Below are 22,585 nucleotides of genomic sequence, written 5' to 3'. Positions count from 1 at the left end.
TTTACATGGAAATGAGGATCGGCATTGATTTTACGTCGAAGCCAGTAACAGAACTAGCCCGGTGATAGATTGTCCCGCTACCTGACGTCGATCAAGTTTTCTTGTCGAAAAGCCAGAGTGGAATTCCCCCTTGCTTCGGCACCCTCGTGGCCGCCCGCTTCCTTCTCGATCGAATCCTCTCGCTTACTAGACGAATGTAAATTTCTGTCCGACCAGTGATCCTCTACGTGTCGAAACACGCGTCTCGCTCTAGTTTTGCATTTTTTATTCGCCGTTCCGCTCCTGATCTCGCCGCAACGCGCCTAGCGGATGGTATAGTTTGAAGTTCTCGCTGGCGGAACAGGAAAGACGCCGAGCTCCACGTAAATGAAACGAAATGCACCGCGAATAAATCTTTTTCTCCTTTTCTTCTTCTTCTTCTTCTTCTTCCTCTTCTTCTCCTTCCTCTTTCCATTTTTAAAACGACATCGAAGGGAAAAGCAATTCGAGTCCGGCTAGATGCAGCCGCATAAATCTCAGCTGTAACCGGGAAACAGCTTGTCGAGCAGGACGATTCGAGTAGTCATAGGAATTGCCGCAAACTCGACCTTCCTCTCTCCGGTTTTCCATGATCGAAGGAAGAATCGTGAACCGCGTGGTTCGTCTAATTAATCCAAAACGTGTGGAGAGGAGGAGGCGGAAAATAGAAATTTCTCGCGCGAATCGGGAGGACGATCTTGACGATTTCCAGTATTTGTGTTCGATTTTTCACAAACACGCGTCGTGTCACGGTGCACGACGCTGAAATTGCGCCATTAATTTACCAAGCGACGCGCCACACGTTTCCCCGTAATTTCCAGCAGGGTCATTAAGGCGGCGCTTGTATTTCTTGTAACCGTATTATCGAAAAATCTACGGGCTCGGAAATTGCCGGCATCGGGAAGACTATAGATCGTAGATACGATCACTTTTAGCGAGCTGTAATGGAACTCCGTGAACACGTTCGGGTCATCGCGTTCCCTTATTCATCGTAGCGCAAGTGGGGCCACGATTCACCTGAAAACGTCACGGAGCAATGACACTGAAAATATTGCCCCGAAGTTTCATTCGTGTGCAACAAACAACCCTATTCTGAAAACGTCACGGAGCAATGACACTGAAAATATTGCCCCGAAGTTTCATTCGTGTGCAACAACCCTAGGGGGGAAGCAAGCGCAATCGCTATCGAGTAGAACGCGTTTTTTCCCCGGTTTTAATCGACTCTGAAAATTGACGAGGCTGCGCGATAAATCATCGCTTCGAGATAAACGGGGTGTTCGCACAAAGACCGAAATGCAAAATCATCTGCAAATTCGATACGAAGGAACAATCGATGAATACTTGTTACGATCTCTCATAGAAGAGCACGTCGAACGAGGCTTCGCCACTTCTTTTTCCTTTTTGGAGCATCGAACGGAACTGAAATCGGTCGGCCGCAATGTTCCAATAAGTCCGTGAATATCTATAAAAATGTCGGACATGTTTCCGAAACTTTAAATCGCCGGCTATTATTCCGACGAGGAGTAGACGAGCCGAACGAAAGTTTCCCGATAAATCATCGTGAAAAACCGAACAGGAGCAACTGAAGGGTAGGGAGGAAGGAGAGGGGAAGGGAGTAAAGAGCGTAGTTGCGAAACTAATAAATATTAATACTGTATGGTTACTTTATAATCGATCGAGACCTTACCCGTCCATCTTTATCCAACAATTCCAGCCAACCTACCTGCGTAGAACGAATCAACTTTGTATTTTTTCCACGTACAACTTTCGAAATTATTTCATCCTGTTCGTCCTCGTGACTGTTTTGCCATCATTTATCGATCGGCCAATAGAAACGGATTTGTACTGTCAGACGCGCGATCACGAAAAATCCGATAAATCCGTCGTTGCTCTACCGTTGCGTGAATTCTCGTAAACGTCGCGATATATTTCAGTGATTATGCGACCTATATCACGCGATATCTAGCACATAGGGGAGTTACGGGGAAAAAAATGGGAACAGGAATTAGTTTGGAATTGTAACGAATATCGGGAATATTGCGAGCGCGCGTCCACGAGTAACAGAACGCGATTTAGCCAGGACGATGAATTTCACTCGTAATACATGCCAAACACACAACACCACGCGTAAATGTGGTTGTTTTCGAAAACATGGTACGAATAATTGTCTCGTTCCACGTCCCACAGGCACTGAAAGCCCGAGTGTACACTTTGATCAAGACGCTGAACTATTGACACCTGTACCACCAATTTGTACCTTACAACGAGAAGAAAAATATTGCATTAGAGACGAACGATATCACGCAGAGTAATGCTTTTCAAAAATCAGCGTCTCCGCGTTGTTACGATACCGCTACACTCTCAACCCGCACCCCGAGCAATTAAATCCTGAATTAGAAACAGGAGAGACGATTTTTCGCGACAACAGCTGTTACGAAGGAATTTACGAGAGAACGCCAGGGTGAGTCAGTTTGAGAGTCGTTAGCATCGCAAACGTTTCGCGTTCATGGCGCAAAACGTGGACACGTCGAGGATCGCTACCTATCGAAATCCTTTTTGCAGAGCACATTTTGCAAGTCAGATCCAATCTCGAAACATAATTTCGCCATGTGATTCGGATGATAGGATGTCACCGGTGATAGCTTACTCTCCATCGTCTCCTTCACTATCTGATCGACCACCTCGATGTGGAAGGGATGGAATGATTCGAGTCGATAGGTGTTTTGGTACTTGGGAATCTACGCGTATTTCACCGGAACATTGCCTAGATTAATCTGTGACTCTACCTGCACCGTGCTCGATACAAGTATTTTGCACGATGTCTGGCAGCTTAGGATCGAACCCTCCCGATGATTCTACGTACCTTCAATCGATCTCCGCGTCTGTGGAAAAACACACGGCTCCCTGAACTCAAACCAGAGATCCCCGACAACAGCCTCTTCTTGCTCTGAAGCAACATACGGACTTTTGATCGACAATTCGGCTTAACCTATCGGCTATTTCTACTTAACGTTTACCTCGTTGAACTGCACTTGTCTCATACTGAGCTTTCGTAAATTCGGATTTGATCGAAACCTCGAAATGCGCGACTCATTGAGATTTTTGCTTTGCTGTTGGTTCATAATTGGAAAATCTAAAATGATTTCGGGAAATGGGCAATGGTGTCGGAAAACAAAAGAACGTTTATGAAGATGAAGTTGGACTCGTATCGCAATGGAATAAGCTAAAGATGCAAAAACTGGACGATTTATACGTTGCACCGTGCACGGTAACAGTTTCATCTGGCTCCTCGGTATCCCTTAATCCATCTTCTTTCGCGAATCCAGACGAATGATGTTTTTTCCGGACGTAGCATCTGGTTGCTATTAAATACTCCGTGTTACTTTCATTCTCGAGCTGTCTACGGTAAGATACTACTCGTTACAGGTACGTCATTCGACGTCGATTCCTATTTAATAATTTAGTAGATCGTGATAACAAACGATTAATCACCTGGACCGGCTTGAAGCTCGTTCCTTTGAGAGTGTCTACTAAGAATTTGATGGAAATCTGAAGAGATAACAACTGGAAACTTCGATCGCGTGCCGTGGAAGATAGCAGGACGCTGGGTTCGATCCTGGGTATCAATTGCATCAATCGTTGCTGCTACTCGGCCCTTTAATTTAGGATTATCGCGAAGACTGTTGTAAGTATAATAGAATTTCCTATAGTTTCGTTCGATATAAAGTCTAAATTCAATTTCACACCACTCGGTGTAATTCACATCTGAACGTAGCTCGATCTCCAGCTAGTTCCATAGAGCGGTTGAAACAATAAGATGAAGATACAGAGCGTTCGTGATGCAGTGGGAGTTGAGCAAAGTAAACAACACACTGCGACTCTTAATTTATATCGAATATAAGAAGCTTACCGGCGAAGGAAATCTTGAAAGAAAAGTCTTCTCCGGGAAATCACGTCTACTTGTATTTTATTTTAATTTTCTTCGTCGCATTCTCTTTAGATAGGAATTATCGAGGAGGCGAATCAAAGCAGCAAGAGGAATCGCATCGACTTCTCCTTCTTCCTCTTTTCAATTCGCCTTCCCGCTCGCGTAATATTGTACATTATCGCGATCGTTCCAGGGAAACTTTTCTCGAAGAACGCTCCGTTCCTCCGAACTTCAGCTGGACAACTTACTTACGTTAAAATAATATCAACGCTCTCGGAAATTAACGAAGGCGGAAAGATTCGAGAAGTCTCGAATGCAAAATTGACCGACAACGAGTCCTCTGACGGAACAAGAAGTTCCCGTCGGGTATAATAAACGTAATCGGCGCGAATCTTTGGACAGGAAAGTTGAAATTACGCCGATTGGTCCCGTCTCGGACTTTACTTTGCCGAGCCATCGCGAGAGGAATGAAATCTCGAGGATCCTCCTTGACGATGGCATTTTATCTTCCGAACGGTAAGAAGTCGTTACGAGCTTTGGCTGATGCGCCGCCATTAATCGTAAAGGTATTCCAAAGTTAAGTCATAGGATGGAGGGTTGAGAATACAGGCATCGGCGGACGTCTTATCTTCCTTAAAAGCAAAGCTGTCGATTCGAATGCGCCGTGATGCGCGAGCGAATGGTGAAAGAAGCCGTGAACTTCGATTTTTCATCGGTAAAATTCATAGTTGATTTATGCCGGCAGGCTTTATTGCGAGTTCGCGGGAACAAGGAAGATGGCCCGGGGGTTATAAAAGTTCGAGAGACGCGCACGAGTCTTCTCGATAAAGCCGATATTTGCGTGTACAGTGCATTCCTCGTATAATTCAACTTGCATTCTCTACGATTACGTGACACCCATCTCTGATCCCATTCGCAATGAAAACTATAGAATTTACGACAATGGAGGAAAGAATCTAACAATAAGAAGGGTGACGGAAAAGTAGCTGGGTGACCGGTTGTTATCGATTCTCTGGAAAACTTGCTAACTATAAACGTGCAAGTTCTCGCACTCTGTCTGGCTCGTTAAATTCCGTCGAGTGGTAATTGCACGGATACTTTCATCGATTGGTAATTCGTAATCCTGCCGACGAGCCAGAACAAAGTGGCGCAGAGTGCTCTGAAAATTACCGTCGCCTTGTTCGAGCTCATTAACTTCGAGCTGGTGAGTCGTTAGATACCGGTAGGAGAAGAAACTTGTCTATAGACTTGTGCGACTACCATCTCGTACAACAAATTTGCTAAAACTCCGCTCGTCTAGCGACCTTACAGGAGCTGCGCTATATCTGCTAAGAACTTAACTTTTGGATAACAAACGGCATTCGGGATCTCGTTAAACTTGCAGCTCGCGAGACGTACAAATCAAAAATCTTTTGCCAGGCAGACATGCCTTAGTCTTGAGCTCTAGCTCGTTTCATTTACTATTCGCCGAGGATGCTAAATAAAAGGTACGTTTCACGGGGATTTAGGAACAAGCAAATCGGAGCCATATTTCGTAGACGTATCTCTATGGAAGATGAAAAAGAAAAAGAAAAGAAAACGTACAAACGATTTCGCGGCTGTTTAATTTAAATTCTTTTTACCGAATTGTATCAAGAAACAACAAACTGCAGCGAATTGTTTTGTTCGCTCTATTTGATTTTTACACCGCATGAAGGGGAGGTGGTGCAAAGAGCATTCTTTGTTGCTTCATAAACAGAACACATTTGTACGCGATTTCGGGCTCGGTTAAGTAGACATTATACGTGAATTTAAATGCTTCGGTAAACGGGATAAAGGTTGGCAGGGATTAAGCTGCAAGCTTATTTATTCTAATAATCAGAAGCGGAATCAGCAGCGAGCGCTTAAATTAGGCTTTCCCCGGTAATTTTCTTCTCCATCAGCCCGTTCTTTTGTGTAAAACCCAGATATACATATTTTCATAACTGGAAAGAAACGTTTTGACCTACGAATCTTACCTGTTCGAGTCTAATAGAGTCGACTCTCTCGTCAAAGAGGGTTATTCGAAGCGAAAGTAGGGAAATCGTGTTAACCTTGCACAGGACATTAAAGACGAGAGCACAAGATTAAGAGGCGGAGGACTAGGTTGCCAGCGTCCGTGGCAACGGCAATTTCTACCCGGAAATTCTGGCGATCGTGGTCAGGGAGAAGCACGCACCGAGGCAAGGAGACAAGAGGATCGTCCGGTTTCCCATGAATTTACATTGGCGATGTGTCCTCGTCTCCGTTTCGCAACAGCCGCCTAACAGATGCTTTGTGTGATTTGCATAAAATGAGACCGGCAACATTCGCAGTGTGCCCCTATAGGACGTGAGCAAGGTCTCGGTACGCATAGCCGGACTTCAGAATTGTCCTTTCCATTATCGGAAAACGTGGCCCGGATTTAATACCGACGAGCCGGTTAATCGTACGGATCACGTCGATGCGTCAACGTTACATGGAAATTAACTTAAAACTCGAAAAGCAACACGAATTTGCCACACTTTGCGTTCAACGATAGAGAATCAAAAACGGAAGCCAGCGACGAGGATTCCGCTCAGCCTAGGTCAGTAATCGAAACGAATAATCGAAATAAATGGGTTTAATAATCGAAATTAACAGATATATCGTGTCTATTAACAAGTCGTTCTTTTGTTTGGATTTTTTTTTTTTTCTTTTTTTCCTTTTACCTCATACGCATACGAATCACGAAATATTTATTATTCTACAGGAATGTTACAGTCAGGTGCGACGACAGGTTCGAAGCACATCGGCGAGCGTTGTAACGCGGCGAACGAGTTACGAAATTCGCAGCACGACGCGCAACGAGTCATCTCTCGATAATATAATATTTCGGCCGTCGAACTTCGGCGGGGCTTTCGATTCACAGAAAATTCAGTTCGCGAGATAAACGTGGAAGCTCGTAAATCACAGACCGGCCATCTCCTCCCGATGTGTATCGCCCAGTGGGAGACAGTGGACGCCAACGTCTTGACGAGAACAGCCACGAGTGAAGAAGGAGCTCACCGAAATATCGTGTCCACCAACAGGACCAGGCTGAGTAAAATCACTCTTCTGTTGATGTTGCCGGTGCCACCGTGCTGCATCGCCGCAGGATGTTCACCTAGAAAGAAAGTCCGTTCACCTGGTTTGATCTATCGCGGTGATACACGTCGTAAAACTAGGACAACAATAGGTAGAGGAAATTTCGTGCGAATCTCGAAAATTTCACTGGCAAATGAAATTTACATAACGGCAGGGGAAGCACCCGGTTTAATTTCAATCCGCGGTTGTTTTTCCACTCCCTGTGACTCCTGGACGTTTCCGATTTGTTCGTTACCAGGTCAACGAGAAAACTGTAACGAGTTTCCTGAATTACGACAATCGTTACCCGACAAGGTTTGCGGAATTACGCGTTTTTAAACGTTTATCGAATCCGTAAACTCTCCTCGACGCGAACATTCTTTCGTTCTCTACCCCTTTGTCTCCGACTTTTCTTCCCCACTCGTTAATTCTCTTTCCTCCTTTCTTATAATTAACCGCGTAACAATTCGCTCGCTGGTGACGAACTTTGACATGCAACGAAGCGATCGAAAATATAGCAGTGAAATTTCCCCGAGTAAACCTTCCGACAAGGATCTTTCGCGAGATGTGCTTAAAGTATCTCAACGCGGCTTTAATGCTTCAACGGAATCTCGAGAGCTTGATGGAATAAAGGGAGTTTTCTTTTCTTCTTTTTTTTCCAGAAAAATCTTCCTTCGGGACTTAATCGAGCGTAGTTTATCTGTTTTATCCTCACCGTTCAACACGTGAACCATCACATTTGCTGGAGCAACCTTGCTCGAGACGCACGTGTAATTGCCGCTGTCATCGAGCTGAGCACGCGTTATTAGAAGCTTGCTGGTGGTCCCATTCTTACCTTTCTCCGTTTCCAGGGAAACGCCGCCCCTGTCAAAGGTAAAGACGTTATTACGAACGAATTCCGATAACCGATCAGATATCAATACCGTCTACGTATTTTTACCGATCATTTTTGCTCTTCACTGCGTAAGACAGTGAGACGGGATAAACTGGGAAAGTCGATACTAGAATGGGACGCACCTTGGACCATCGAAATCGATCACCGCACCGGCATGGTACCAAGTCACGTTGCTCGGAGGAATATCCTGCACGTTCACGATACAGGTCAAACTGATCGTACTTCCCTTCTTCACGAAAACCTCTTCGGGACCCGTGATCTTTGCCTGCATATCTGATATTCCAACAGAACGAAAGACGTGAAAAATACACCTGACTGCTCGACTCCTGACAAATTAACCGGTCCAGGGTACTCCGAATTCGTGCATAGATCCAAACCGTTCTCGTTTAGAAGTTCGTGACAAGACTCAAACGAAACTCCGAGCCAGGAAACATGGATGAATAAAGAATGAATGAATAAAAGATACTCGCGAGTAGATCAAATTTATTCATAGCCGTCTCGTTACTTTAGTCGGTAAGTAGGATAAGTAGAAGTGGAAGCAAAAGGTTACAGAGCCGTTTTCTGCACGGGAACAACGATGGTGTTAACGAAGGGCGATACTTGTTGCCAGAACGAAAGAATTTGATACTTAAACGTTAACTCGGACACGATCTCGCGAAAAAGTGATTCAGGCCGTTCAAGATTACGCAAAGCAGGCGGGTTCGGTTACTCCGATCCCTTGAAAACTTTGGTTCAACGAAAGGGTGTTTAAGTCCTTGATTCCCTACCCAGCGAATGAACGAACGAATGAACAACCATCTCAAACAGAACATTTTCCACGGAAGATGAACGTAAGCGCGTAACGTCGGGTTCGGTGGAAGGTCCGAAGCGACAGAAACTCACCTAAAACTTTCAAAGTAACTGCCCTATATATCTTGGGTTCTGTATTAACTTGACACTCGTAAATGCCGGCGTCCCGTGGTTGCACGTAATCTATTCGCAGATTCCAGTCGTCGTACTCCGGATTGCCGACTATCGTAAATCTTGCGTCGCTCGCATAAGTCACTGACATGGACGTTAAGATGTGTAAGTCCCTTCTTCGAATCCAAGACACCTGGGACAAATTCCGAATGAGATATGGAATATTTTGCTGGCCGTTAACTGCCCGTGATATTAAACCTCTTTTACCAGTCTCTATCCCGTGAAATATGCACGTTAACGTTTACCATTTCGTACCGTCGAAGCAACTTTGCTATCCGTGCCTTTCGGACGTGAATTAATCCCACGAAATTTCCATCGAAAAACTAACAACGATGTTTAAACATACGGCGGGAACGAGTTGCAATCAGAGCAGAAGTTTACGTCGTAATAAAGGATAAACGATCTACGTGCGGAAAGAAAATCGAAAAGAAAAACATTATTGCCGCAACGCGCTAATCACTTGTCCATTAACCAAGGAAACTAGGAAAGCGTACGTAATTGCTTTAAAAACGGTTAGACGAAAACGACGCTTTACATGCCACACACCGTCACGCAACGGCAATATTTCCTTGTGTTAATTAACGACAAGCCGAACATTTGCACGGTGAAACAACCGAGACCGTGTTGTTCCGCGTTTCGTAATTCTACCCTTTCCGTCCCGACCCTTACGATCGCGATCGAGAATTCCTGATTACGTTGCAATTTAGGATCGCAGGAATTTCCGTGATACACAATTCTAAGGGTACGTTACGTGATCCCCGTAACTTAAATATTTGCCAGGACATCGTACCCGAAATTCGTAGTTTCGAAAGTATACCTTCAGCTACGCCAGTGTAATTCCGAATAACTCGGAATACTAATTCACCACATTGCGGCAACACGGATCTTGCAGTGCTCATTAGCTGCGAGTAAATATACAAATTTCTGTAACTAATCGTATTTGACTTTTCGTACGCGGAATGGGGAATATATTTTTTTTATTCGACGATTTAAACGGATGTATATACACGTGCTTATATAGCAATGCGGAGAGAGAAGAAAGCAACGTGGTAGTGGTAAAAATTTGAGCGAACGTGTACTCGTAAAGTAACGTTGTTTCCTCGGGATTCGACTGGTTATTGTTTCAGGAGTTTCTAACGTAATTGCGAAGAGTGCAAGGCGACATTATTATTCAAAGAGATGTGAAACTCACGGTTCTGTTCCCCAAGTTTTTAACACAACACAACAGCACAACAGTTTGTCCCACAACGGCGGTCATTTTTTGGGGTGAGTCTTTGTAAAAATACGTCCTCTTCGTACCTCGTTGCGAACGTTCCCCTTTATCGGATTTTTCCCCGTCGAATCGTTGCACCGCTAAAATTCAGGTATCACGCTTGAACCATTGAAAAGCTTTGCCCTTTCGCTTATAAGCTTGTGCGTATAGCTTTTTGAATTAAACGATTCGAGGATTAAAGCGTTTAATACTGGTCAATTTTTAGAATAAATTTCCTCGAGTATGAACAAATACCGAGCGCAATATTATATATATATATATGTGTGTGCACAAAATTTTAAAACGCCGAATGATCAAAAAACCTTCTATGTTTTGTACTCGAATTTTATCAACAAAGAGCTCTTGATTAAACGATGAGCGTAACGCGTAGCATGGAATTTTAGTAAAAGTGATATTGGAAAGATTGAATCGGAATGTTAATTCACAATAATAACTATTTTCTTTGATTCACCAAATCTATCGTTGATCATATTACCGAATGAAGTTTTGAATTTTTAGATTTGTACACTTTGAAATTGATTGTACCTAAGTTCCGGTGGCCGGAAGGCGGTTCTGCGTGTAACAGGTACCCGATTCCAAGCAATATGAGGGCCATGCCATGGAACGGTGCCATTTTTTTACATACGAGACTCTTTCATCTTCATTCGTTGTTTTTCCTGTTCCTTTGAAATTCTGATAAGTCTCCGCGAACCATCGATAATCTCTTGGTCATCTCTTGATCATTAAAATTCTTCTTTCCCCATCTTCTGAAGAACTCCTTGGAAGTAGTCATGTATCTGGCGTTTGTACTTCTTTACAAATAATATATGAACTAAATTTTCACCCACATAATTCATAACAGTTTCGATCCTGTCACGAAGCAACTGCGATATCGATCATTATTTCCTAATTGTTGAGGTAACAAAAATCTTAATTAAAAAAAAGGAAACAGAAATGTAAAAGAAGAGAAAAAGGTGCACTATTTCAATGAGAAAATAAGCTTGTATTTCAAAACAAATTTCTTGCCTCGATAACAGTAAATTTATCCATAGGAAAAACCGCGACGTTAATATTTTTATCTATGTATAAGAATCAACGTGAAATGGAAAGTGCAAAGAGAATTTGTTAGCTCAGCTAACAATGCTCGATCATTGAAGATACGACAATGGAACAACTTCAAGAACAGCGCGCTTCGATAGCGTTCCAAATACTGAAAGCTGCTCCTGCTCGAGGAAACGAAAAAGCTAAAATCAAGGTGCAGTGGCGCCTCACGATGCTCTCGATATTTGCGATTGCGCCAACAACTCGATCTATTCTTATAATCTTTATCTATTTGTTTTTAATTGTATAAACTTTTGTCAAAATTAAATACATTTAAAAATTACCTATTATAGGATATCTACAATAATTCAAAGAAACGAAAGATATAACATTGAATCGATATTATTTTATAAAATTAAAAATAATATATTACATTTTAATGATTTAACAATTATACAACAGGATATATGCACCAAATACCTTTAACCTATAAATTTTATAAGGATATAATTACAAAATAATTGTGTTTGTGTGTGTAACAAAATAAATTTCACTTTATTTTAATAAAAGAAAGAAATACTATGTTATTTAATCAACATAAATATTTCATATCCAATAATAAAATATTATTCTAATTTTGCTATTTTTTACACTCACAGATACAAACATTTATATACCAATTAAATTTTTGTATAATACAAAACATATATCTGTATAACTACTGTTTTACTAGTAAAATATACACATATAAAAATATTTAATAAGTCAATAATACCATAATGGGCAGAATAAACTATGTGTTTCCCTAAATCTTATATATCTACGTAATATTATGCATTTTCAATGATGCATTGAAATAAAATATTTAATTTCTAAAAAAATCTCCCTTTGTTCCACCAGTTTTTAAAACTAATTCGATATCAGTTATTTTTATTGATTTCGGGGAAGCTGCGTATTTGCACATATCATAAATGGTTAGGGCCGCAATACTCACAGCTGTTAGGGCTTCCATTTCTACACCAGTTTTACCAGTACACCTAACTTCTGCTGTGATCTCTATCTGATGCAATTCTTCGTTTAAATGCAAGAATACATTTACATAAGATAATGGAAGTGGGTGACATAAAGGTATTAAATCGGAAGTACGTTTCGCTGCTATGATACCTGCTAATTGAGCTACAGATAATACATCGCCCTTTTTTACATTGTTCTCAGCTATTAATTTGCTTATATTCGAATTAATTTGTACAATTCCTTTTGCTATCGCAACGCGTTTAGTTTCACTTTTCGAACCTACATCTACCATGCTGGCCTTGCCAGATTGATCCACGTGCGATAGTGAAGAAAAGTTTCTTATATTTGCATAATTTTTAAATCCAAGTCCCAAGTAAACTGTTAAATTTTGTCGCGATACATAAGTTCGTAAATATTTATAACTTGTAAGATGTACACGTTTCTTTTTAACTGTAAACACAAACAAGTAGAATTAAACATATCATGTTTCTCAAAGTAAATTCTTGCATCATTGATTATAAACAAATCGAGCGATAACGTTTGTGCACATATTATTGATACATTATATTTTATATCAACTTAGAATTCTCATAATAATCGATTAACCCCCAATCAGAATCATTGGCCTGTTTTCCATGTGGGAGAGATTGAACATTCCTGAAACACACATATTGTCGGAAACATAAACGTTATCGCTTTATACCAATCAACATTTTATGATGCAATGTAATTTTTTATATTCCTTCATACAAATTATAAATCATATAGATTAAAAACTAATTTATTACCTGCATGTTGCTTCTTTTTACGTCGTACCGCTGTTCCAATCATTTCCTTTAAAACGTCGTTAGACGCTCCACTACGTAATGCATCTCGAAGAGATACTTCCCCTTTTCCTTCAAATAGACAAACTTTTAAATTTCCATCTGCTGTTATTCTTAATCGATTACACGAGGAACAAAAATGATCACTCATTGATGTAATAAATCCAATTTGTCCCGTGAATCCAGGTACAAAATATGCCTATTGAAAAAAAAAATTAGTTGTTTATTAAAACATACATGCACAGATTAAAATGTGTTTAACAGAATTTTTAAATTACACACTTTTGATGTATCATTATACTTATTTGGAAGACGTTGCAAGTTAGGATATGTATTTCTAATAAGTTTTTTCATCTCCTTGAAAGGAACCATCTTATTTTCATTCCACTTATTCCCTTGAAAAGGCATGTATTCAATGAAACGTATATCAATTGGATGGTTTTTTGTTAAATTAACAAAATCAATTATTTCATCATCGTTAAAACCTTTCATTATCACACAATTAACCTAAAATTTACTTTGTACAATATTTTGTATAAATTTAATTATATTAATTAAATTGTTTCTCACTTTCACTGGGTTATAATCTAATTGAATAGCCAGATCAATAGCAGCCATAACTCTAGACCATCCTTTTCTACGAGTAAGTTGTTCAAAACGATCTTGTCTTAAAGTATCTAATGAAATATTTATTGCATCTAATCCAGCTCGTTGAAGTGATGGTAACTGACGTGTTAATGTCAATCCATTAGTAGTAATTGCAACTTGTTTTAAACCCGGCAGTTGTTTCATACCAGCTACAATAATTACTTTTATTGTTTAAAAAATATTAACATACCACAACACATTAAATACAATGATATTTACCAATAATGTCTATAATATCTTTTCTAACAGTTGGTTCACCACCAGTTAAACGTATTTTATCTACACCTTCACTTACAAATAAATCAGCTATTTTAATTATTTCATCTGTTTTTAAAATTCCATCATTTTTTGTTAGCTTAACTCCTTCAGCTGGCATACAATATAAACCTATAATAAATGAAACATTTCATGAAGTATAATATCACATAATTTGACTACAAATGTTATTGAATGAATACTTACATCGAAGGTTACAACGTTCAGTAATTGAAATACGCAAATATGTATGATATCTCCCAAATGAATCAGTGAGTGTATCATTGTTATGTGTGTCATTTTCTTTGTACACTTTTTATAAATTTTCAATGATATCACATAATAATCTGTGACATATAACAATTCGAAAAAATGTATTACAAAAAGAAAAAATATGTAATATTACAAAAGAAAATATACTCACTCTATATGCTGTATTTGATGCAATAGATGTCTTGATAGATGGGCATACACCACCGAACATTGAATTTACAATATTAATTTTGCGAAACATTTAAATGATGTGCAATTAATAAAAAACAATACAATGATTTATAACCTTTATATTTAGTAGCAAATTTTTTTATCTCCTTTATAAGGAATAAAAAAAATTATATAATTCAAGATTTTTCAATATGGGTGACGTATTCACGTTATCTTTTTGGTGATTGCATTGAAACAATTTTATACATTCTAATACTGTACTTACTTATCACCAGAAAAATAAAAATCATCTTTCGTAACTTTGAATTTAACAAACTCTATCATCACGATAACTGATATTAACCTTTTGATATGATTCAAATTCCTTTGCCGCGTATATATTTTAACCAATCACTGAACACTTTATATAACTACTATATAAATTTCTAGAACCTTTTATATATAAAAGTTTGACAATACTTGTTATCAAGCATTGGTATATATAACCTATTAAAAACCGAAATGTCATTTATTTAAATCTATTAACGGTATTAATTTCAGGTGACATGTCTTTATTTCCAGCTTATTCCAGTGACAAAAATAAATCTTCGACTTCTAACGAATCAAAGAATTTTACAAAAGGTTGCTAATATTAAATTGAAACTAATATTAATATCAATTATTAAATTGGTTATAAGTTTTGTACCATTCTATAACACAATTATTATTTTTAATTACAGAGAATGAATCAACCAGTTGGTTATACAATTCTAGTTATTTAGAACAAATTTCATCTAACAATTTTGTTAATTTTTCTTCTGAATCTTCAGATGAAACTACACATGAAACTTCTTATTTATATAAACAAGAGAACTTATGCACTACTTCTTTACAGAAAGAAAAATGTGGAGTAGAAGAAAGAAAAAAAATTAAACGTATAAAAAAGAAGAAAAAGGATAAAAAGAAATATGCATATGAAAAAGATGTAAAAAATGTATATTTTGAAGATAAGTTCAGAGATAAGGGAAATAATACTCTAAAAACATTGTATTCTAGAGTTAGGCCATATTATAATGTTAAAAAAAATTCCCTTGGTTTTATTCCATACAAACAATCAGTCAAAAATACTTATGAAAGGTACTATGTAAAAAATATTGATTACACAGAAAAAAATAAGAAAAATGATACCATTATTAGAAAGGAATCTACTAACGATTCATCTAAAAAAGAAGAATGTATACCTTCATGGTATGTTAAATTAGAAGAATTACAGAAAAACAAAACTAAAGATTATAATGAAAAATTAATAGATAATCCAAATGATATTAAATTATGGATTGAATATATAGAATTTCAGGTATATCAAGAATGTTATATTTGTATTTACTAATAAATTGTCTCATTACATAAATGTTCTATGTATAGGATTCATTAGGATATTTTCAACAATATCAAACAGCAAAGGATGTTTATAGAGCAACAACATTAAAAAAGTTGTCTATAATTGAAAAAGCTTTAGAGAAAAATGTAGAATCTACAACCTTATTAAAATTAAAGTTTTCCTTTATGAGAGAACTTTTACCTGCTGATGAATTTTCAAAGCAGCTTGAAATATTGATTAACAAAGATTCAGGAAATGTTATTTTATGGCAAGAATTTATTATGACTACACAAACTTCAGTAGCAATGTGTACAGTACCAAAAGTGTTAGATTTATATTCAAAGTGTTTTTGTATTTTAAAACAAAAAGCTAGGATAAATCCTCGAGTATATGATGAACAATTATTACGTATGTAAAAATTTCATAAATTATATTACCCTTTTAATAAATTGAATAAAATGATGATATTTAACTTGTGCATAGGAATGTTGTATTGGTGTCTGACATTTTTAAGACATACTGGACTTTGGGAACAAATGTGGGAAACAATACGTTTGAATCTTATTTTAAACCTTAGTTTAGATAAAGACAGTCTATCATTCAAAAAAACAATAGATGAAAAGAAATTAAGTAAGAAAATTTATAATGAATACAAATAATATTTTTAATTTTCTATATATTTATTAATGTGATTATTTTACAGTTGGAATGGAGGAAGTAATATTAATGTCAAGATTACCACTTAATCAACTATGGCAAAGAACAGAATCATTAAGAGAAAACTGTCATTGGATTAGTGTCAGTAAAAATGAATTAGACTTAGTGGGTGATTCTCGAAGATTTGTTTTGCCAGATGATGTTGCAGATTTTGTTCATCCAATACTTTCAAGAAATTTGAATTTTCGAATGGCAATTCATACAATACTCTTGCTTAAAGTACCATTGTTACCTACTCGAAATTATATGTTAAAGGTATGTCTGTATATAAACAGTTGAGGACAATTCATGATTTATTTTTCATATTATATATCAGTAATATTTATTTCATACATTTATATATTTTTAGATATTAACATTAGAAGAACTTGACTGGAGTATAGAAACTTCAGAAGTACTACTTCCATTTGCTTATCCTATGGTAGGTGAAATGACTGGTCATAACCAAAGGAAGGAATTATTAAATGGCATACTCGAAGGACGTATAACGTCAGGTCCTCAATACCTTACATTTCATCCTGCACAAGAGTCATATTTGGATTTTATACGTGAAATATTTTTTACAATTGCTGAAAATTTACCTTCTCTGCAACGTACAAGTATATATGTTTGGTGGTTAAGATTTGAGAGATTACTTATTTTCCTTCAGAAAGATGATCTATTAAAATATGATAACAAGTAATATTTGTTTTATATTACTTTATAAAACGAAACAAATCTAGTTTTATTTATATTTTATATCTTTTACAGGCGAAAAAAGTTAAAAGCAACGTTAAAAGAATTCTTTAAAAAAGATGATAATAGAAATAATTTACATTTTTATAGAGAATATGCATTGATAGAAAAAGAAATGGGAAAATTTGATAATTGCATAAATATTTTAGAAACAGCTATTCAGTCTCAAAGTGCATGTCCTTCTACAATTCAAAACCTCGAAGAAAAATCGGCTCTTTTAAGCTTATATCGAACATTTATTGAAACTTTACTTGACTCTGAGACATATAAAGAAACACATAAAGCACGCATATTTAATGTTATGAAACAAATAGTACCAAAAACAAATGCAAATCAACTGCTACAAGTAGAAAAGTATTTAGAAAATTGTATACAAAACTTTTTACAAGAAGTTCCTTCAGAGGATGAAGAAAATACATACTTCTTACCAAATGTCAAATGTGATACAATTGTATGTTATGTGTATTTATTATATTTAAAAGATGCTGATATTACTAGGACAACTAGTATATTTAAAAGCTGTATAAATCATTATAAGAACAACCATTATATACAGGTAATAAATGTCGCTTCTTTGGTTCTGTAGTACAAATTTTATTACATGTTTAATATATTATATATTTCAGGAAATATTGCGTGAAAGTCAAATTGTACTTTTGCAATTACATTATAACCGAGTTCAAAATGAAAGCCTTTTAAAAACTGAACTAAATGATATGTTAAATTTGTATCCAAATAATTTTTTTGCCCTTTCAGTATTTGCAAGTATTGAGGTAAATATCAGGTTAATATTTGCATGTAATGATATTGAAAGGAATAACTAGTGAATCTTGGTATCAAAAATTTAAATTATAACATTTATTTGCCAGAGTGAATTGCCCATTTGGAAAAGTAATAGTCGAATGACAAAATTTCAATTGTGGAAAGCAATTGCTATATGTTTGGCAAATAGAAAACGTATTCATTTCTTACAGGAGCTTAAAGATTATGTTAGTATGAATGCAGCAATTAACAAATTATTATATTTTCATCAGACAATTGCAAGGTATATTTTTAAATAATCTATATTAATATGTCACATAGCATTTAAAATTGAAAAAAAATGATGATCTTGCAGAATACCAACAATTAAGAATTGTCCTCTGTTGTGGAGATTATATATGCTCCTTCTTAGGGAATATAATTTATGTGAAAAGAAAGGAGAAGAAATATATCACGAAAGCGTTGCATTATGCCCTTGGGCTAGAAGCATTTACATTGATGCAGCTGAGATTGCACCTCAATTTCTTACACAAGTTCAAGATGTTATACGAGAAAAAGAATTGAGAATGCATGTTACCCCAGAAGAATTAGATATTTTACGCAGCTAATTTTAATATGTAGCATAAAATATTTTATGCTTAGTTAATCATTTATGTAAATAATATTTTTGTTATACTGTGTATATATATACGTAAAAATAAAAATATCTTTATGAAAAATATGAAGAATCGATTTTCATTAAAAATATAAATTTTATAATTACAATATCAAATTGTAACACTCTTAATATAGATGTACTAAAACAAATAGTGTGCTGAAATGATATTAGATCGTGGTTATAAATTGTTCTCTAGTAAATATACGAGTGATAAACAAATATTATCGCTTTTATATTTCTATATAATATAAAAAAATATAATATAAAATAGTTTTCAATGATTCACATTGATAAGTAAATTCAATGGAGTAATATAATGGTAACTAAAAACTTAGGTTAGATTAATCGTCATTTGTAGTAATTGCATGTTATTTTATTAATGTTATTCATAAGTATAAAATTTTGCTCATTTTAGATATTAAACATTTTAAAGCTGCTGAAATTCAAGATATAAAATGTTTAATCTGTCATATTGAAATCTTTTATTTATTAATAAGATTTCATAATATACGAAAAGGTTGAAAAACCTATATCTGAAAAGTTTAAATTTATTTTTTCAATATGGATTTAAAAGCTGTTGTAGTTTCGGGTGAAGCACCTGAATCTGATGATGACACTGCAAGCATTGTCACGGTATGTTATCTTTATACTACATAAATTATATTGTGTGCAAAAATGAGATATAAATAATATTTTACATAGGGCATAGGGTTTCCTTCTGTAAGAACTTCTAATTATTGTGGTACTATTATTTCTGGTGAAGCTCCAGAATCCGATGATGGTAAGTTTCGACAATTTAATAGTATAAAAGTTCCTCGTAACATAAACTATAAATTTATTTTATAGAAACATTCTTTCTAAATCTAATCTAATTTAATATCCATTAGATGGGATAAGTATAAGCAGCGTTAGCGGAGCAGTTGATGCTATGACCTGCATGCCAGAAATGAAAATACCAAAATCAAAAAAATGTTTTATAAAATACAATAGTTTGCTGCATAAAAAATTACGTAAGTTTAAATATTAGTTTTATAAATAGTCAAATAAATATATTTTTATTAACATCATTTTATTAATACTGTTATAATACAATATGCATTGCTATTGCTAAAGTATTATATAATAATTTTGATGCAGAAAAATCTGTGATAACACAATCATTAGAATAATGTAAATTTCTATCAGACTCAAGCTTATTTTATTTCAGCTAAAACTTCACTTATTTAGAGCATTTAATATTTCTGAGTATTTTATACATACAAATAATATACAATATCTAATTTATTCAAGAAAAAATGTTTAATACCTCAATTGACATGTTTCATAATAAAATAGATGAATGCAATGAAACTTTCGATAAGGATCTTATACAAATGGTTGATGGAACAATTAGTACAGCTACACAGGAATTATCGACTGTTAATAAGCAATTACTTAGAAATGAACTTATTCTTCAAGAGGCTGTCTCACAATTACGTAGCGCGTGCTATAAAACAAAAGATGTTTCCAATGCACTACAACAACTCATAGATGGAAATTTTGTATCCTCTGTTAAAAGCTAATTTATGTAAATATATTTTGTTATATAAGATTGTTATTCAAATATGTAATGGACATGAGAATACAATAATAATAATAATAATAATAATAATAATAATAATAATAATAGTAATAATAATAATGGTAATAATAATAGCAATATTACCTTAGTATAATGTGTTAAATGTTAGTCTTAAAAAATCAGTGTTTTTAGAGGACTTGGTGGATGGGACATTATTGAGCATCAATTGTTTTCTTTAATTGGCAGTTCTATTAAATATATTAACTGTTTTCTAATACGTCTTAAAATTTAAGTAAAATATTACTTTGTTCAATATCTCACAAAGAAAAATCATTAGAAATTACATACAGAACAAATTTATAATTACTGACACATTTGGATGCTATTAATTATTAATATGTCTATGTTGATCGTTGCACTTTAAATATCCAAATGACAGTAAATGTAAACATTATTTTGTAGTATACAGATGTTAAGGTATATATCAAAGAATGTCACGATGTTCTGTTTAAAGTGTTTCTGTAAAGAATAAACATAAGCATTAAGTTTGCCTCTTTTAGGATTTAGAGTAAACATCATCATTATATAGATATTAAATGACTAATATCTCTGAATATAAAGTCGGTTTTCTTTGTGTAATTAGTTTAGGTATAATGACAAATATTATATTGATATATCATTTTGCATATGCATAATCTTTTCAGAAACACCTGCACATTTTCTTTTTTTTTCTGCAGTTTTTCTTATCAAATGCATAACTTTGGTATCAAAGAGCTGATATTGATTTTCCTATTACCACGCTAAATTTAGTGTATAATGAATTGATGATTATAATGGGGATGCATTCTTTCTCTATAAATTCAGTCTTAAACATTTCATCAATCTTCGTTGAACTAAAGCTTGGTATAATATATCTACATACAAAAGTTCATAAACCAAACATGTCGTCCCTTTGCTAATACTGATATGACAACATCGTGACGGAATGTTTTCTTTGACATGATATTTCTATATAGCTTTTGTTTATGTAGTACATTCAGATTATTTAATGACTAAATTGCATGTGTTTAACTATGCATGTGTATTTAAGACCTCATTTTGCATTAAAGCAATTCCTTATGTCATATTCTACAAAATAAATAGCACTAGAAAGGTATATTTATACCATAAACCTATAAAAAATTAAAAGATAGAGAAAGAAGTTACTATTAACAAAATATATAGCTATGTATTATTATAGTATTAACTTATAACATGGACAAGCATCAGCTTTCCATGCATTTCTTTTTTGCTAATAAATTTAAATGTTCACATATTTAATAAATACTTGCAAATATTTCAGAAATAAGTTTTGACCACCTGTCAAAAATAGGAACTCATTAGTTCCTATACATGTTTCTTCACCATTGCATTTTTCAAAATGTTGTATAGAACAATTTCGAGATTTTCATTGACAATGCAAATATTCAGTTTTCACGAATAATATGATGGTAGAAGATAGCGCAATTAACTTTTACACTATTAATATGATGGGCTCAATTCCAGAAAAGGATTAAAGTTTGTTGTAGTTGACGACCTTTATAAAATATGCGACGTCGCACTCGGTACATGTTAGCCAATGTGAGGGCGCCCACCCCCCACATGGCCTACGCTCGCTCTATTTCTCCACCACTTGCACACATCTGAAGAACATCCAAAGATCCTTGTGCTTGCCGTTTCTCAGCCAAGAATCTACCTGAAGCTTCTTTTAATTGCTCTAGGAAAATTCTGAAATAATTTTTAAATTATGTAGAGTTATATATTTTATAATATTTTAAACAAATTTTTAAGTATACTTACATATTGCCAGACACTATGTCAGCCACACTATCTGGATCCATATCACTGAGCAATTCTAAATTATGACCATCAAGCAATGATATATGTGATGGATCTCCATGCAATGATGACACTAATGCTTCTATGGGTGGTCGACGCCTTCTGATTTCATCCCTTCTTTGTCCACCTTCTATATTATCTACATCATCAACAACAATATAACGTGAAGCAGCTTTACTGCTTCCTGCTGCCACCCACTTTTGATCTCCATATAGAACCATTAAACTAGTATTTCTTTCTAATGTTGCAAAATATTCTTCATCATCTACCTCCGTTCCTAGTATAAAAGTAATAACAGAAACATAAATTATCAAATCACTTATATATTAATTCATATATAAAATGTATATAACATAGAAGAGTTATCTTACCATCTTGTTCTAGAACAATTGTTAGTTCTGCATCCAAAGGTAAAGATAAGCGATTTCTTGCAATACTAGTTAATTCTTTTAATGACGATGCAGTAATTCCCTTTCGTTTTTCTCTGGCATAATCAACAATTTTATAAGGATTACCCAATCCTTGTGAAATTC

The 22,585-nt window shown here is 35.4% G+C and overlaps 6 protein-coding genes across 7 annotated transcripts; 2 read left to right on the top strand and 4 right to left on the bottom strand.

The window, feature by feature from the left end:
• Window positions 1-2,109: 2,109 nt before the first annotated feature.
• LOC108548040 (tctex1 domain-containing protein 2) lies at window positions 2,110-3,140 on the bottom strand. Its single transcript, XM_017900805.1, has 4 exons — window positions 3,036-3,140; window positions 2,882-2,965; window positions 2,560-2,756; window positions 2,110-2,275 (listed from the first exon to the last, which is right to left on the bottom strand). The coding sequence occupies exons 1-4, from the start codon at window positions 3,138-3,140 to the stop codon at window positions 2,110-2,112; spliced, it is 552 nt and encodes a 183-aa protein (XP_017756294.1).
• Window positions 3,141-6,764: 3,624 nt separating this feature from the next.
• LOC108548085 (immunoglobulin superfamily DCC subclass member 4) lies at window positions 6,765-10,871 on the bottom strand. Its single transcript, XM_017900858.1, has 6 exons — window positions 10,702-10,871; window positions 10,096-10,256; window positions 8,826-9,036; window positions 8,066-8,216; window positions 7,764-7,912; window positions 6,765-7,088 (listed from the first exon to the last, which is right to left on the bottom strand). The coding sequence occupies exons 1-6, from the start codon at window positions 10,787-10,789 to the stop codon at window positions 6,988-6,990; spliced, it is 861 nt and encodes a 286-aa protein (XP_017756347.1). The 5' UTR covers window positions 10,790-10,871; the 3' UTR covers window positions 6,765-6,987.
• A 1,114-nt stretch (window positions 10,872-11,985) lies between these two features.
• Window positions 11,986-14,421, bottom strand: Mocs1 (Molybdenum cofactor synthesis 1). The gene is made up of 8 exons (XM_017900804.1): window positions 14,358-14,421; window positions 14,145-14,249; window positions 13,902-14,069; window positions 13,605-13,831; window positions 13,317-13,541; window positions 12,999-13,233; window positions 12,817-12,867; window positions 11,986-12,660 (listed from the first exon to the last, which is right to left on the bottom strand). Exons 1-8 carry the CDS (start codon window positions 14,419-14,421, stop codon window positions 12,062-12,064), a joined length of 1,674 nt encoding a protein of 557 aa, XP_017756293.1. The 3' UTR covers window positions 11,986-12,061.
• Window positions 14,422-14,926: 505 nt separating this feature from the next.
• Window positions 14,927-18,563, top strand: LOC108548037 (protein NRDE2 homolog). The gene is made up of 10 exons (XM_017900803.1): window positions 14,927-15,002; window positions 15,101-15,717; window positions 15,786-16,149; window positions 16,225-16,371; window positions 16,445-16,713; window positions 16,808-17,136; window positions 17,209-17,749; window positions 17,820-17,966; window positions 18,063-18,238; window positions 18,311-18,563. The coding sequence occupies exons 1-10, from the start codon at window positions 14,927-14,929 to the stop codon at window positions 18,561-18,563; spliced, it is 2,919 nt and encodes a 972-aa protein (XP_017756292.1).
• Window positions 18,564-18,863: 300 nt separating this feature from the next.
• On the top strand, window positions 18,864-20,187 carry LOC108548092 (uncharacterized). 2 transcript variants are annotated; one of them, XM_017900867.1, is made up of 5 exons: window positions 18,864-18,932; window positions 19,029-19,246; window positions 19,316-19,394; window positions 19,501-19,623; window positions 19,949-20,187. In XM_017900867.1, the coding sequence occupies exons 2-5, from the start codon at window positions 19,175-19,177 to the stop codon at window positions 20,173-20,175; spliced, it is 501 nt and encodes a 166-aa protein (XP_017756356.1). In that variant the 5' UTR covers window positions 18,864-18,932; window positions 19,029-19,174; the 3' UTR covers window positions 20,176-20,187. The 2 variants fall into 2 exon arrangements, with proteins under 2 accessions (XP_017756356.1, XP_017756355.1); XM_017900866.1 differs by having other exon boundaries at window positions 18,912-18,948.
• Window positions 20,188-21,649: 1,462 nt separating this feature from the next.
• LOC108548036 (DNA fragmentation factor subunit alpha) lies at window positions 21,650-22,580 on the bottom strand (the record flags this gene model as incomplete). Its single annotated transcript, XM_017900802.1, has 3 exons — window positions 21,650-21,941; window positions 22,014-22,329; window positions 22,424-22,580. Coding segments are annotated over 3 exons (594 nt in total), but the record flags the coding sequence as incomplete, so codon positions are not given.
• Between the last annotated feature and the right edge of the window lie 5 nt (window positions 22,581-22,585).

The sequence above is a fragment of the Eufriesea mexicana genome, unplaced genomic scaffold (assembly GCF_001483705.2).
Source record: "Eufriesea mexicana isolate 0111107269 unplaced genomic scaffold, ASM148370v2 scaffold1358, whole genome shotgun sequence".
Classification (NCBI taxonomy): Eukaryota; Metazoa; Arthropoda; class Insecta; order Hymenoptera; family Apidae; genus Eufriesea; species Eufriesea mexicana.
This window is presented reverse-complemented; position numbering and strand designations above follow the sequence as displayed.